The 16,906-nt window shown below is 40.2% G+C and overlaps 1 protein-coding gene across 3 annotated transcripts in view; it reads left to right on the top strand.

Annotated features, from left to right (window-relative positions):
• sptb (spectrin, beta, erythrocytic) overlaps window positions 1-16,906 on the top strand; it is a 43,741-nt gene that overhangs the window by 24,142 nt on the left and 2,693 nt on the right. For all 3 annotated transcript variants that reach the window (XM_062440470.1, XM_062440471.1, XM_062440472.1), the window contains 23 exons: window positions 90-960; window positions 1,122-1,259; window positions 1,740-2,499; window positions 2,796-2,998; window positions 4,638-4,728; window positions 5,178-5,324; window positions 5,954-6,220; window positions 6,665-6,889; window positions 7,492-7,581; window positions 8,390-8,680; window positions 8,967-9,097; window positions 9,331-9,535; window positions 10,040-10,263; window positions 10,481-10,631; window positions 10,851-11,095; window positions 11,625-11,763; window positions 12,130-12,214; window positions 13,230-13,426; window positions 13,629-13,717; window positions 13,871-13,934; window positions 14,271-14,527; window positions 15,918-16,091; window positions 16,691-16,733. In XM_062440470.1, coding sequence (XP_062296454.1) covers window positions 90-960; window positions 1,122-1,259; window positions 1,740-2,499; window positions 2,796-2,998; window positions 4,638-4,728; window positions 5,178-5,324; window positions 5,954-6,220; window positions 6,665-6,889; window positions 7,492-7,581; window positions 8,390-8,680; window positions 8,967-9,097; window positions 9,331-9,535; window positions 10,040-10,263; window positions 10,481-10,631; window positions 10,851-11,095; window positions 11,625-11,763; window positions 12,130-12,214; window positions 13,230-13,426; window positions 13,629-13,717; window positions 13,871-13,934; window positions 14,271-14,527; window positions 15,918-16,091; window positions 16,691-16,733 — 5,087 coding nt within the window. The remainder of the gene's footprint in view (window positions 1-89; window positions 961-1,121; window positions 1,260-1,739; window positions 2,500-2,795; window positions 2,999-4,637; window positions 4,729-5,177; window positions 5,325-5,953; window positions 6,221-6,664; window positions 6,890-7,491; window positions 7,582-8,389; window positions 8,681-8,966; window positions 9,098-9,330; window positions 9,536-10,039; window positions 10,264-10,480; window positions 10,632-10,850; window positions 11,096-11,624; window positions 11,764-12,129; window positions 12,215-13,229; window positions 13,427-13,628; window positions 13,718-13,870; window positions 13,935-14,270; window positions 14,528-15,917; window positions 16,092-16,690; window positions 16,734-16,906) is intronic.

The following is a 16,906-nucleotide window of genomic DNA, read 5'->3' on the forward strand; positions in this document are numbered from 1 at the left end:
GCCTCCAGCATCTCATAGCCTTCAGAGTAGAGAAAATGAAAAGGAGTAAATATTATCTAACTGTTATGTTGTCCTTTATTATCTCCCAGGCTACAAGCCATGTGATCCCCAGGTGATCCAGGAGAGGGTGCAGCACCTTGAATTGTGCTACAAGGAGCTTTGTGCTTTGGCAGCCCAGCGTAGGGCTCGCTTGGAGCAGTCCCGCCGCTTCTGGAACTTCCTCTGGGAGGTGGCAGAGCTGGAGAGCTGGATTAAGGAGAAGGAGCACATTTTCTCCTCCCTGGATTACGGCAAGGACCTGAGGAGTGTGCTGGTGCTCCAAAGCAAACACAGTGCCTTCGAGGATGAACTCGGAGCCCGCCGTGCCAACCTCAATCAGGTCTTGGCTGAAGGAGAAAATATGATCCAAGACAAGCACTTTGGTTCTCCAAAAGTTCAAGAAGGCATGGACAACATCAAGAGGCAGTGGCAGCAGCTGGAGGAGCTGGCAGCATTTCGGAAACAGAACCTGCAGGACACCCAGAGTTTCTTCCAGTTTCAGGGAGATGCTGACGACCTCAAGGCCTGGCTCTTGGACGCCAAGAGGCAGATGAGCAATGATGACGTAGGCCACGATGAGTTCACCACCCAGCGGCTACTGAAGAGGCACAACGACCTCAAGAATGAGATAATCAAGAACGGAGCCAACATTGAGGCTCTCTCCAAACAGGGCAACGCTCTGCCAGAGGAGCTACAGAACACGCCTGATATCCAGACACGCCTAAAAGACATAAAGGAACTGTACATGGAGCTCATGTCTCTGGCTGACCTGAGACAGAAGAAGCTTGATGACACCATGGCCCTGTACATCATCTTCAGTGAGACAGACGCCTGCGAGCTCTTTATGGGCCAGAAGGAGACGTGGTTGGTGGGCTTGGAGGTGCCTGAGAAGCTGGAGGATCTGGAAGTAGTACAGAATAGGTACACAGAACAAATGAAACTATGATGTTATTATATCATCTCACAAATTAATGTTAAATAAATTACTTACTTGATTCTGTCTAGTCTAGTGTAGTGTCCATGTGTATGCATTGTGTACATTGTACTGTTCCTATTTTAACCGGCACTGTGCTTGTTTGCAGGTTGAGCATCTTAGCTCAAGAAATGGTAAATGTTCAGTCGAAGGTTGATGACGTCAACAAAGCTGTGAAACAGCTTGAGGACAGCAGACACCCTCGAACCAAAGAGGTCAAGGAATGTCAGACACGACTGAATACGAGGTAATGAAAAATGATTATTTATTGACTGAACTAAACTGTACTAAAACACAAACATCAATATTTGTATGTTCTCTCTCTCTTTCTCATGGAGGCATATGAACATTTTGGTAATGCTATGTTTTTTTATTTTCTGTAATATCTGATATCCTATAATGAGAAAGAAATCGGCAAATTTATCACTAATTGCAGATCAAGTAGAAACAGATCATATACGTCCAATAAATTCTGATGAACAACTCTACTATTTAATCAGTGAACACAGGTCAGTGGATAAATGGGAAATTTGTTTACAAGAAAGCACATAATTCAACACGTGTAGAGAATAAATCTTCTAATTATCATCGAATATTAAATAAATTGAATTAATTTACTTGGGTTTCTAGTAAATTAAACAATTTTCCTTATCTTCAGATGTATATGAAACATACCGTAACAAGTCATTAAAGTGATTTGAACATTCAATAAATCTTTCTCTTTCAGGTGGGAGGCCTTCAAAGCCATGGTGGAGGACAAGAAGAGGAAAGTGGATTCTGCTGTTAGTCTGCACAGCTATGGGGTGGAGTGTGACGAGACAGAGACCTGGATCAAAGACAAGACACGGGTGATTGAGTCCACACAGGACTTGGGCAACGACCTGGCAGCCGTCATGACCATCCAGAGGAAACTGTTTGGCATGGAGAGAGATTTGGCCGCCATCGAAACCAAGCTTAGCTTCCTGAGGACCGAGGCTGATGAGTTGGCCAAAGACCACCCAGATAACGCGGACGATATCTTGGCCCACAGAGCAGAGCTGGACGCGGCCTGGGACACGCTTAGAAACACTCTGAAAGACAGAGAGGACTCTTTGGGCGAGGTCAGCAAGTTGCAGAGTTTCCTCCAAGAAATGGATGACTTCCAGTCCTGGCTCTTCAAGACCCAGAAGGCTGTGGCATCAGAGGAAATGCCCGCCTCACTGCCAGAGGCCGAGGAGCAGCTAAGCCTACACGACGCTGTGCGCGAAGACATAAACAACCATGAAGAGGACTATCACCGTGTGAGGGACACCGGTGTCCAGGTCACCCAAGGTCAGGAGGACGACCCTCAGTACCAGCAGCTTGAGAAGACGCTGAAGGGTCTGGACCGCGGTTGGTATGAACTGCAGAAGATGTGGGACAATCGCAAGAACCTCCTGGACCAGGGTCTGGGCTTCCAGCAGTTCATGAGAGACGGCAAGGCTGTAGAGGCCATCCTCAACAACCAGGTACTGTATTACCTGAGTATGTCAAGTAGGACCATGTGGAAAGTCTCAAAACTGTCTATGTGTAACAGGAAGAGTCATTAGTCACCACAAGGTTATGGTTAGCTTGTTAATGACAGGGTTAGTGATGCTACAGGTATTTAAAAGAATGGGGTATGGAAGAATGCTGTGTGGTCAGTTCCCACACTGCATGTTTGTCATATATTAAAGTCAGCTGCTGGTGTTTGTAGGGTGTTTCTCTTTTTCTTTCCATTCTTTGTTAATTATTTTCCTTCCCGATGTTGGCCACTTTGTTGCAGGAGTACACCTTGGCCCACATAGACCAACCTGACACTTTGGCCGGCGCAGAGAAGGCTCTGAAAAAGCATGAGGACTTTTTGAGCACCATGGAGGCCAACGAGGACAAGATTGACGGCGCTCTACAGGAAGGACAGCGGCTGGTGGACAGTGACAACTTGTACTCTGGGAAAGTTCAAGAGAAAATGGACTCTATTAAAGACAGGTCAGTCGCTCATGAGATCAGTGTTATTTAAATACAAGTCTTGTGAATAGTAAAAATATATCATCATCTTGTTGCACTTTCTACTAAGTTTTTTATATGATTTTACCCACATTGGGTATTGATCATGATAAATTTAGAGGGGTCTTTTTTAATGTCTGTTTCATTCCCACAGTCACAAACTGGCTCTGGTCAGGGAACACATTAATGCTTCATTTTTGTCCTGAAAGCCAAAAATAGCAAGAGAGTAAAAAACTCTCTTTGTGTGAGTATGTGACCTTTAAGAGCAACTACAAAGTGATCACATGATGAATCATTTATATGCTCTTTTAGCAGGAATAGCCACTTAAACACTTACAAACATACATACATTATAATGCACAAATGTGCTTTTATCTTTCACTAAAGCCCAAAATCTGTCTAGCACCTTTTCTCATTACACTTCTTCCTGGTCAGCTACTCGAGAATTTGGCTTGAGTCACTGTCCTCAAATGCTTGATTTTTCCTGCCTTGATTATAAGTTGCTTTGGATAAAAGCATCTGCCAAAAGAAAAAATGTGAATGTAAATTATTATCTACAGTAGCAATTAACATGTGAAATCAACAAGCTAATACAATTATATTATTTGCATATTAAATTGGCAGCAAGCAAAATCTGTTTCAATATTCATATGGTCACCTGATTGTTGTTTTAGGACAGACTTGAAAAACTGGGAATCTGTCCTTTAAAATAAAGGGATGAAATATTAGGAAATTGGCTGAAATGGAGACAAAACCAAAAAAATACTGGAGCAGTAGAGAAATTCTGCTGCTGGTAGATGAGAAACATCACAAAAAAACATAAACGACGCATTGAAAGTGATTGCAAACCAAATCAGTGCTAGCTTTATTGTTGGTGCATCACAGAAAAGAAAAAAATGGTATAACATGTTATACATTTTTTCAAATCCAATGCAAATAATATGCTAAAACTACCCTATAATGCATCATACATATTGTTTCAGGTAATGCATAATTTATCATGACCAATTATATTTTGTAGCATCACTCCAAAACACGACTCAGGAAGTGTGTGCTCAACTCTGTCTCTGTAGTTCAGATCTACTCTTAACCAACAAAACATTAAGAAACCTCTGGAGCTTTACTAAAGTTAAGTTGAAAGAAATTTGATCAGTAAGTTTGTGAGTAGGTGTAAAAGTGAAGGTTTTTATTTTTTTTATCTTTCACTTCAGGCCAAAATGCCACTTTTAACAGTTTGATAAATACTACGCAGGCCCTGATCTAATGTAGAAAAATAGACCTCTCAGAGTTTTGCCAGTGAAACAGCTTCTTATCACTGTATGATTAGTGTCAACAAGAGGCAGTAGAGAGGGCACGGGTGCTTTTCCCATTAACTCCCACAATTCAGCTTGGTAGACAGGCTCTTGCAATAATGGATATTGATTAAAGTGAGAGCTATTCCTCACAGCACGGCAGAGAACTGATGACTGTTTTGGGTTACTGTGTCAGTTATTTTTCTTTGTGGAGGAAGAGCTCATAAGGATTCACCAAAGGTGTTGGATGAAAAGGTGGAGGAAGATATACTCGGTCAGAAGTTGTTTGTTTTCAATGTGTTTGTTTGCTTTTTGTTTTTGACCTTCAGGCATGACAAAAATAAAAGAAGAGCCGATGAAGTGTCAGAAAAGCTCTACGATAACCGCGACCTGCAGCGCTTCCTTCAAAACACTCAAGATGTGAGTTCACCCTCTGTTTGCTGTGCATGCAATCACTATATAACATCAATTAGTACGTTAATTATTATCTTAATTATTCATTCACTGACATGCAACATCACAGTGTTTTTTCTTCCTTTTTCAATCTCTTGATTATTGTTGTAAATTTGCCAAACACACTCTGCTGCTTTATTTATTATAACGCAGCTGCACTTCATTAGATCTTCTTAGACTAAATTTGTATCTTCCCCACAGTATTTGTGATCAGTGTCCTATTTGGCTAATTGGTAAATTAGCTCTGTTTTTAAAAGATAAAGAAGTAAATCCTCACAAAAAGTCACCTCTGCTCAAACTTGAAATGTTGACGTTTCCATGACTTTCAATGAGGTTTTGTAATTGTGCTTGCATGGATCTCAGTTGTTCACTTTCCTGCTAATCTGTAATATTCACCTCTCCCCTCCATGCTTCAGCTTACTGTGTGGATCAACGAGAAGATGCTGACCGCTCAGGACACGTCGTACGATGAGGCCAGGAACCTCCACAGCAAGTGGCTGAAACATCAGGCCTTTATGGCTGAGCTGGCCTCAAACAAGGACTGGCTTAACAAAGTAGACCAGGTCAGTAAGTCTGTGTACAGTATGTGCCTATGTACACCTATTTGCTGTTTATACATATACATATTTATATTGTTTTAATCTTCAGTGTTCATTTTACATATATTGTAAAAAATTAATTATCTACCAGACATCCTTTAAAGAGCCAGAATTAAATTAATTATAGAGTATGTTTTTCTTTATAAAATTTAAATATTTATGAATAAATAAGCAAAAACCAAATTAAAGTTTTGAATACTCCCTAATCCGCTTAATCAGGACTGTGTTGTTTGATCATATTTGATTTGATTAGTCAAGCAATATCAGCAAACTGCTGCTAAATATTGATTGGTGCATAGAAACATGTGACATCAACTTTTTCTGACTTAACCTGCCCACTTCAAGCCAGTGAGATGAGCCCAGACAAAAACATGAATACATAAATATAATCAAAACTGTTGTAACTATGTTTTCTTCTTGTGTAAAAGAGGTAGGTAGAGAAAAATTGATTTCAGGGCCTTTAAGTATACATTAAGTCAAGAGGTTTGTAATATCTCAGTTATATAAAAAAAAATGTAAACTAGTGCTTTTGTGAAGGAAATTAAATATCTACCTTTACAAACTCTTTAACTGAGCTGTTCTTGTGGACACAGGAGGGTCATGAGCTAATGGAGTCCAAGCCCGAGTTTGAGCCCATCGTGACTGAGCGCCTGGCCAAACTCCACGAGCTGTGGGACAAGCTGGAGTCCACCACCCAAGAGAAAGCGAGGCTGCTGTTTGACGCTAACCGCTCCGAGCTTTTCGACCAGAGCCTGACAGACATGAAGAAGTGGCTGGGTGGCCTGCAGCAGCAGATACAGAGCGGAGACGAAGAAGTCAAAGACCTGACTAACGCCAACATCCTGCTCAAAAAGCATCAGGTCTGTGTCACTGTAGCACATTCTGGATATTCTTTAGATTTGTATGCTTTTTGTGTTTGCAATTCCTTTGGTTATATGCACTTTCTAAATCACATTTAGGTAAGTCCCACCATGGGAGTTCATATATTACAGTAACAGATGCCGCTTTTTGCAATGTGTGCTTTCTCAGTATTAGATTGTGTCTTTTGTTACCGCTGGCATTTAAATATAACAAAAATCTTATGAATCCAATTGTAAACTAAAACATTGTATTTACAGAATACCACAAGTTATATTAAAATATGTTACAGTCAGTGTTGCCTTAATAAAACTTTGCTAGCTGTAAAAACATGGGAAAAAATGGGAAAACAAACTAACTTTTAGTGGATTTAACCTCCACTACAGCCTGATTAAACTCTTGAAAGGCTATTCATCTTTTCCTCTAATCACGTCTCCCCGTGCCAGATGACAGAGAACCAGGTACGTGACCGTGCGCGAGAGTTGGAGGAGCTCCAGGAGGCCGCCAGGAAGCATGGCGGAGGCAGGGAGGACCAGCCGGAGCTTGAGGCTGAGCAGCAGGCCCTGCAGGTCGAGTTCCAGCAGCTCCTCACACCACTGGCCCAGCGCAAGGGCAAGCTGGAGGCCGCCAAGGCTGTCCATCAGTTCTACAGAGACCTGGCCGATGAGCTTGTAAGCATGGATCCAATTTCAGGGCAAAATGAAAGTGTTGGAAGTCCTTACTCATACAGAATGATTGATGGCACTGAATTAGAACAAAGAATGTAAGAATTTAAAGGAGGGTAGCTGGATTAATGCTGGTTTTTGAGTGACAGCAAGAAACACCTTTTGGGTCTAGAAATATTGAAGTCTTAACTTCAATGTTTTTTTTCTTTCCCCCGCAAAACCATAACTCAATAATTTAGAAATTAAGTTTTCAATTACAGTATGTACACTTAGTATTCAAGATAGTAAGACCACCAGCTTTCTCCATGAAATTGACTCTCCAGGTAAATCAGGGAAAAGCTTTAATCCCTTATTGGTTTCACTGCCTAAATCCACTTCAGTCAGGTGGAGGATGCAGCTTAAAGAAGGATTTTTACTGTTTGAGATGTCTAAGACATTTTATAAAGTGGTACATTTCAGTACTAAGAAGATGGTCTTTACATTTTCTGTACTCTGTGTACATCAGAGATCTATAAATCTAATTCTCAACCGAAACCGGTCTCTGCCATTTTCTCTCTTCATCACCATAATCTCTTGTTTCTGCTCTTTCTTTTCACTCTCACTGTCAGCTCTGGATTGAAGAGAGGATGCCCCTGGCAATGTCACAAGAGCATGGCCACAATCTTCAGACCGTGCAAATGCTGTTGAAAAAGAACCAGGTAACTGATTTGTCTGTAGAAAAAAAGAAATCCCAGACTCAGACATGTGTGTGAAATAAGTAATGAAAGTGAAAGTGAATAAGAGAAATTAGAAGAAAAATGGGAGCGATAAATAAATGAGTCCACAAATGAATGGAAAATAAGATAAAATAACATTTGAGGTGCCAGTTATACAGGATGCTTTAGAGTGCTTTACATTGAGTCTCAAACAAAGGCCATAAGAGAGGGAGTGGATGAATTATTCATCATACTCCAGCCTCATCCAGGTAGGCAAGAAATGAGTCCTAGATAGCTGAAAATGTGCATTTTCTTTATTAATTTAATTTAATCACTTGGCCTAAAAAATGTATTGTGTATTCTTAATCTATTACTTTTTGACTGTCTAAAACCCAAAGACATTCTAATAAAATATGAGAGAGATAAGTAAATCCACACATCTGAGAAGCTGGAAGTAGAGAGTGTTCAGCATTTGTTTGCAATTTTTGCTTTAAAAATACCTGAAACAATTAATTGATTATCAAAATAGTTGCTGATTACTTCTCTCATAGATACATTAATTGACTATATGTTTAAGGTAAAACTAAATTGCACCCATTTCAGTAAAAAAAGCAAGCAAAAGCATATACAATTTATCTCTGAATACATTTTTCATTACCGTACAAGACACAAATACTATTTTTGTTTCCGTTCATGACAAAATTCATCAAAAGTTGTCAGAATATGTGTAAACTCCTTTTAACAGTTGCAGTAGTGTTCCTTGAACACTATTATATGATGTACTCACACTGTCTCCTTTTCTGTCCATCAGACGCTGCAGAGGGAGATGGAGGGCCACCAGCCTCGCATCGATGAAGTGCTAGAGAGAGGAAGGAGGATGGCTGCCGCCGCCAGCGCAGAAGACAGACCTGAGGCAGAGCGAATCACGGACCAGGTGAAGGAACTGGAAGACGCATGGGCCCGGCTGCAGGACGAGATGGCCAAGCGCAGGGAGAGGCTGAACGGCTCCAACTTGGCCCAGCAGTACTACAACGACGCGGACGAGGCTGAAGCCTGGATAGGAGAGCAGGAGCTTTACATGATCGCTGATGAAAAGGCCAAGGTGAGGAGCAGAGGCCACACGGGACGAGGAAGCGCGCTGATTAGTAGCCGCAGATGTCTGAAAAACAGATCTAATTGAAAACAAGGCATATCATGTGCAAAAAACAAGTGGCACTGCATGCATTAACATGATTACATGGTTGTGTTTTTCTTCAATTACAGTGACACGCTTCTCATAAGTGGCACCCTCCATTGAGAGCTCTTTCTTTGAAGTGTGCCATTATCATACAATTTTGTTGCTCCTTCTCTTGATTATGACTCATTCTTTTCTTCCTCTGTGTCTCCAGGACGAGCAAAGTGCTATGCTGATTCTGAAGCGTCACATGATTCTTAAGCAGGCGGTGGATGACCACGCTGACTCCATCCAAAGCCTGGCAGACCGTGCTCAGAAGATGTTTGCAGAGGACCATCCTGATGGGTATTTGCCTTTATAATTTGATGTAGACACTGAAAAAATTACATCTTTGCAAAGATGCTAATTCACTCATGTTGTCCCAGTCAGTTGTGGTTTAGGGTGATAAGAATAATGAGCATGTAAAGTGTTATCATTTCTGTCCAAATCACACGCTTCATCTAGAATAAACCTAAATCCAATCTCTTTGCATTTTTCTCATTTCCTCCATCCATCCTCCCCCTTTACCTCATCTACAGTGAGGAAATCATCAGGCGACAGGGCCAGGTGGATAAGCAGTATGCAGGGCTGAGGGAGTTGGCAGAGGAACGCAGAAAGAAGCTGGACCACACCTTCCACCACTTCATGCTGAGCCGAGAGGTGGAGGACCTGGAGCACTGGATCTCAGAGAGAGACGTTGTGGCCTCCTCTCAGGAGATGGGCCAGGACCTGGACCACGTCACGGTATTATTAAACACACAAAAACATGCAAACACATGCACCCAAAAATGATGGGAAGTATTTTAGCACATCCTGGACTGCAGAGATGTTCAAACCCATTCTATCAATCTAATTTGGGAGGTGGAGTTGTAGATAATTATCCTTCAAAGCAAACTTTTGATGTCAATTTGAAATATACTTGTAATAAAAAAAAATCTTGTAAAGAAAATAAATGAGCACCATGTTCACAGAAACCATCACGAAGGAAGATCTTTTGCTCATTTTCTGCTTTTGCTGTTTTTGTTGCAAATGATCACAGACCGTCTGGTTTGGTGAACACTTGAGCACATGTTTACAGTTTACATATATCACATTACAGGATTTCTTGGGTATTTAAGTCAAGATCGTTTTCTCTTGCTGCCATATGGGTTGCCAATTTGCACATTTTTATTCCAACTTCAGATTCTGATTCTTTTATTACCTTCTTTTTAAAATGATCTCTATCTTTTCCCCTCTGATTTGACACAGCTTCTGAGGGATAAGTTCAGAGAATTTGCACGGGAGACAGGAATGGCGGGGCAAGAACGTGTAGACATGGTCAACCTGACGATAGACGAGCTGATTGAGGCCGGCCACAGCGAGGCGGCCGCCATGGCAGAGTGGAAAGACGGCATCAATGACAGCTGGGCAGATCTGCTTGAGCTGATTGACACTCGCGCTCAGCTCCTTACAGCATCTTACGACCTGCTCAAGTAAGGAAAACAGATTGATGTACCAGACTGTTAGCCTAAAGATTTAAAGTGTTAAAGTGTCAAAATAAATGAGAATTATATCGATAAAACATCTGGCTTCAATAGCAAAGAATTCAACTTGAACATGAGGATGTTACATCAATTATAGTGAGTAGAATGATTAATGTGATATTACACAGAGCCAAAGAGACTGAGATCTCTGTTTCTTTTCTCTAAGGTACTTTGATGATGGGAAGGAGCTTGTGGTTCAGATCCACGATAAGCAGAAAGAGCTGCCTGAAGATGTGGGAGAAGACTTCAGCAAAGCAGAGTCTTTCCACAGAATGCACGCCGCCTTTGAAAGAGACATCACAGCTCTAGGCAAACAGGTACAACACGGGATTGCCCCTATTACTCTGAGGGAACACAGCAGGTAGCAACCAAGAGGCAGCTTTTAATGATTCATATCAGGGGGTGGGAAGGCTGCAATATTTGGGCAACTGTGAAAAGTTTTCTCAAAGGGTGAAAAGCTATTAGTGAGAAAAATATTAGTTTTTCTCCCAATCACATGCATGTTATGATCTGACTCTGGCTTCTCCTTCCTCCAGGTTCAACAGTTTCAGGAGACAGCCACACGGCTTCACGCCCAGTATGCAGGGGACCAAGCGGAGGCCATCCAGGCCACAGAGAGGGAGGTGTTGGAGGCCTGGAAGGGCCTGCTGGATGCCTGCGACGGCCGCAGGGCACAACTGGTAGACACAGCGGAGAAGTTCCGCTTCTTCACAATGGTCAGAGACCTGATGGCCTGGATGGACAGCATCATCCAGCAGATAGAGACTGAGGAGAAGCCCAGGTGAGCTGAAAATGTGTAGTGGGTAAATAAAGAGAAAAGAAATCCCTCAACATATAACTTTACTGAGTTAGATCAGATTTTACTGGTAGTGGTGATCTATGTATGTAGAAGAAGGATACATAAGAAAAATCTAAGCAAAGTAATAATATCTAGTTTCTTATAAATTAATTAATCAGAACAATAACTTTCAATATATATGCTGTTTAGTCAGAGTGATTAGAAGTACATGCTGGTTATTAGATGTGCAAGAAGTGATAATATTTATGTCTCATTGCAGACAAAATACATAATTCACCATAAAAACCCCAAGCAGAAAATATAATTATGTACTACAATATTTTGAGCTTTAGAACATTATTTATTCATGAGGCCAGTATGAAGATAAATAGTTAAACTTAAGTATTTCTGTGTTAGATAAAGGACAACTTGCCTGGTCATTAATGTTGCAATTCCAGTCCTCACCAACAGAGGTAGATAAACTTCATACATAACTGGTTAGCACTTAATATTCTTCTCTCCTCTGCTTCAGGGACGTCTCATCCGTGGAGCTCCTGCAGAAGTATCACCAGGGGATCCGCTCAGAGATCGAGGCCAGAGGAGCCAAATTCAATGACTGCATAGACCTCGGCAAGGCCTTGCTGACTCGCAAGCACCGAGACTCTGCTGAGGTGAGGCTTCCGCAGCAAAATACAGCTTTCTTTTCATCCTCAGATGGGCCTCAAATTGCTGCTTTTATTAGATTTAATTACTTTTCTGGGAGTGATTGTTCTTGTCTGGCACAATGGAACCAATTGGATTGTCAAGAAAGAAAAAAAATCTACTCATCTAACATTCATCAGGGAGACTATAAAGCAAACACTAATTAGAAATGGAAAAGCCAAAAGAATTTAAATGAGCAATTGACCCCGGCCTCAATTTACGTGTGGTTAATTACTTCACAATACTAATTCTTGGAAGAATAATAGCCAATCTTGGGGCCAGAGATGTTTAATAATGCTGATATGTAACTGCAACTGTACAACTGCTTGTGCCAGATCAAAGAGAAGATGGTGCAGCTGATGGAGAAAAGGAAGGAGATGATGTTCAAGTGGGATGACAGATGGGACTGGCTCAGACTCTGTGAGTAGAACTACACTAACCTCCAACCTCACACTCCAACCTTAAAGATCAAATATTAGTCATACATTATTCCTTTCACCTTGTTTTCACAAATTTATACTTAAATGCCAAAAGCCTCAAGACTAACAGATGTGAAAGCTCATAAATGCTGAAGACTTTTTACATGAAAGAGCACCTTGGCCTTCTTTCATCAAAACAATCAGGAAGAATGTTTTTTGAAAACAGTTTTTGAAATAGTCTGAGACAAAAACAGTGATGTTTTCCGATAATGTGTTTGATTTTGATTCCCTCAATATGCTTCTCTGTTTTATAAACCTCCACATCAATAAATAAATAAAATAATAAAATGCAGATTTAAATATGACAGAAACACTGCAAGTTTAAAACAAGATAGACCACCAGAGACAAAGCTGATTGTTATATTTCTAAAAATATCCTCATTTTGCACAAAATGTCCTCAGCATCTAAACATCTTTACTGAAACACATCCTCCGTTTTCAAAAATGTCCTCTCTTTGTGAAAATGTTGTAATTTTTCTAAAATATTCTCATCTTTTAAACATATTTTCAGTGTCCAAAACATTCCCTGCTTCATGGAAAATGGCTTCCCTTTCCAAAAATGTCCTTGCTTTCTAAAAACGTCCTTCCTCTCCAAAACATGCCCTCCCTTTCTAAAATTGTCATCATGTTCTAACAATGTCCTATAAAATGTCCTCACTATCCAAAATTGTCACATAATGAATTCCCCAGCCTCTAACGCTAATGTAATCTAAATCCAACCTTAACCTTTGACCCTAATGTTTACTGGGTAACCTTGGAAGGACCAGCATTTTGTCCCTAAATGGAAGCTGTGTCCCTATATGACAGATTATAAATAAATTCAAATAAAGTCAATAATTAATATTTATGAAAACTTGAAGGTTTTTTCTTCTTTTTTTAATTGTATTACTGCAAGATAAACACTTTATTTTGAAAACTCCTCACCATACAGTAACTCCTGTCTTCTTTGCTTGCAGTGCTGGAGGTGTGTCAGTTTGCGCGGGACGCCTCTGTGGCAGAGGCCTGGCTGATCGCTCAGGAGCCTTATGTGACCAGCAGAGACGTGGGCGACACTGTGGACGAGGTTGAGAAACTTCTCAAGAGGCACGAGGCCTTTGAAAAATCCACCGCCACTTGGGAAGAGCGCTTCTCTGCACTGGAGCGCCTCACAACGGTACGGGAAAAAAATATCTTAAAAGTGGTTTACAGTAATTTGATTACAGGATTAAACACTGTGGTCTTGTTAGAAACAGATGAAGTGTGGAAAAACAACTTTTAAGAACACATATATCAACAAGGGCTGAAGCCGATGGCAGCTATGCTGCTAAACTGGAGCGCATAATGGTTACTGATTTCACTTCTGTTCTGTGTTGCAGATGGAGTTGTTGGAGCTGAGGAAGGAGCAACAGGAGATGGAGAAGTTCATTAAAGAAGAGCAGGAACAGCGCTCAGATAAGGAGAGCAGGTACATTATATATGCACATACAGTATATACACAGCACACACACCTATGCAAACACAATTGCCCAAGTTCTTCGTCTGTGTACACACATTTTTTCAACCGCTGCTCTCAAAAAGGTCTCTAATGCGAATCCCCATGTTGCCTTTTTCCCTCCAGGAGAGAAGACACTGGCTTTGTAGAAGAATCTTCACAGCTCTACACTATCGAGGAACAGACTCTGGTTAGTAACTACACTGACTCAGCTCTGTGTCCTCTGCGCTTAATCATGCGTGACCTCTCAGTTTCAGCATACCAGCATTGGTGAAAAAGGAAAATCAGCCTCTCTTATCGGCTATTTTTGTACCAACTCTTACATTTAAAAGATCTCCTTGACTTTCTTACTTTAAAACAAACATTTGACTCAGTTGAGGACTGACTTTGAGTACTTTTTAAAGTAATCAGGGAAGCATAAGTCAAGGGCAGACTTTCCTCTCTTAATGTACGGGTTGATTTGCTGATGAACCGTGTCATTTTACCGCTGTCTAATTCTGATTTTGTGTGTCTTTTTCTCCTCCAGTCTGGTTCTGGTGCAGTTGAGCCCAGTTCAGGTCAGCTAGAAGGGACGGCAGGTGACTCCACAGTGCCCATCGAGTCAGAAATGAAAGAGAGTGGCTCATTGGAGCTGGAGCCCTCCATCTCAGTAGTGACACCGAAGGAGCCAGAGAGAGCCGCCACTATGCCCGTGGAGCCCCTCAGAGCCCCGACTGTGCTGCTGGAGGGCATGCTGGCCCGCAAACATGATGTGGAGGGCTCAGGGAAGAAGGCTTCAAATAGGTACATAATAGATTGATTTACCTAAATCAGTGGTTTTGCATGTATTATCCCAATTACTACATCTCACTTACTTTAATTACTACATGACAGACATTAATTTGTTTCAATTAATTTCAATATCTTTGGAAACTCTATTAGCATACTCAGGAAACTTGCTTAGGTAGTATCATTCATCAGAGTGAACATCAAGTCTGCATTAGTTTTTGCATTATTTTATTTAAGTTGCCTCATATATTGCACATTAATACTGTATGCACCTAAACAACAGTGTGACAACTTGTGATGGATTAAACAACACAAGTTAAGTCTTCTAACGGCCTGGAGTGGTAGGAAAAATACATATAAAAATCTCCATGCAATGCATCAGGGCTGCAATTCGTGATTATTTTTAACATAACTTAATCTGCTGATTATTTCATAGATTGGTTTAAAACAGATTTTACATTTTTTTTAATCCCACCATTATGATATACTATAAAAAGGATGTTTGGCATTTTTACTGAAAATTTACTCCATTATCAAAATAGTCATCAGTTAATTTCTGATGATTTACGAGTGAGTTAATCAACAAATTGTTTCAACTCTAAAATGCACAACAAAAATATAAAGTATACATGACTTTAGAGGATGGCGGATGGTGATGAGGGTAAAACTACTTTAACTAAATCTGACTTTGCACTGGTTGTGTACATACTTGCCAGCTGTGAGTCTAACAGTAAATACAAATGTAACAACACAAACATTAAATACATTTACAGTAGCAAGCCCTTCTATGCAAATGCTCACAATAAAAAATTATCATGGACTTAATCTTGTATTAACAGAAAATATTACACCAAAACTTAGATATGGCACTTTTAAAAACTCTTATTTTCTGCATATTTTGTATTTCTTCCAAAGGTTTTTGTACTCAAAGGGTGGTAAATACCAAAAATGACAACTTTTACTTTGCCATTTAAAGCTGCAGCATAACCAGCATTACGGCAGATTATAGCCACCTTTGTCATTTTAAAATGATTATGTAGCTCTGATTTTAAAATAAAAATCCTGTTTAGTGCAGCAGTATTTTTTATATACACAAGCAACCCAAAAAGGTTTTCTTGGTTAGCACTGCTACAGTATCACAGGACTGTTGTCTTAGAGAGGATCTGGGCAGCTTCCTCTTAATAAAATACAATTTACAATCATTACACTGTTCTCACAACTGCTCTCCTTATTTTTAATGAACTGAATTAAGTCTTAATGGAGTGGTATTGTTGTTATGCCTCACATCATTTGGATTATAGTGAATTGATTATACATTACTAACAGAACTTGGCTACCTGAATTGATCAATACTGAAGACCTGCTTTTACTACCCCTCTTCCTCCTCCTCTTCTTCATCACTAAGGTCATGGAACAACTTGTACTGTGTGCTGAAGCCTGGATCACTCTCAGTTTATAAGGATGCTAAAAGCTTTGGGCATGGAGCTACGTATCATGGCGAGGACCCGCTGTCCCTCAGTAACGCCACCTGGGAGATCCTCGCCAACTACAAGAAAAAGAAGAACATCGCCAAACTACGGTGAGAAACCTCTCCATCCTCAGGGTTTTTAATTGTCTCACCACTAAATTTGTGAAATATATTGATGAGATGGGGACAAATTGAAACCTTCCAGCCATAACTTGTAGCCTTTAGGGAATATCAATTAAATTTAGGCAATTATTTCTGGAATATACCTTGATTAACTATAAAACAAGTATATTACTTAGCATTCATTGGCTTGTTTAAGTTATTCAATAACTTGTTTCATTTTTCAGTGTTTTTCTTTTTGTTTTTTTAATCAGCTGAAGCTTCTTGTTTATATTTTCTATCAATGGGAATGCAAATCAACTAGAGAACAAATAAATTCCCTTAAAATTGCAAACAACTCTAGGTAGTTCTTCAAGCTCCAAGTGGAAAATAAGTAACAAAACAGTTTGAAAGAATATTCATGCATTCACTTTAAGAAGTGCTAACAGATGCTAACAGATTGCAACTTCCAGAAACAACCATAAACACACCAGACTTTTAAAAATGTAAAGAAAGATGTCAAAGTTAGAGCTCTGTTTCTTGGATTACAGAAAAATCCTCTTAATTTTAACTCTGAATTTCAACTTTACTTTTCTTTCCCTTTCTCACAGTCTTGGAGACGGCAGTGAATATCTGTTCCAGTGTAAAGACGAGGTGAGTATTTGAATCGCAGACAGATAACAGGAAATAACTTTTAGCAGCTTTCCATGAATCACACAGGACTTAATGTTCTGGACTTGGTTGATACAAAGGCATGTGCTTATATAATCTTTAAACTATATTGGAAAGCAGTGGTCACAGGAGTGTAATTCTTCTGTCAGTACTTA

Source organism: Scomber scombrus, chromosome 19, assembly GCF_963691925.1.
Source record: "Scomber scombrus chromosome 19, fScoSco1.1, whole genome shotgun sequence".
Lineage (NCBI taxonomy): Eukaryota > Metazoa > Chordata > Actinopteri > Scombriformes > Scombridae > Scomber > Scomber scombrus.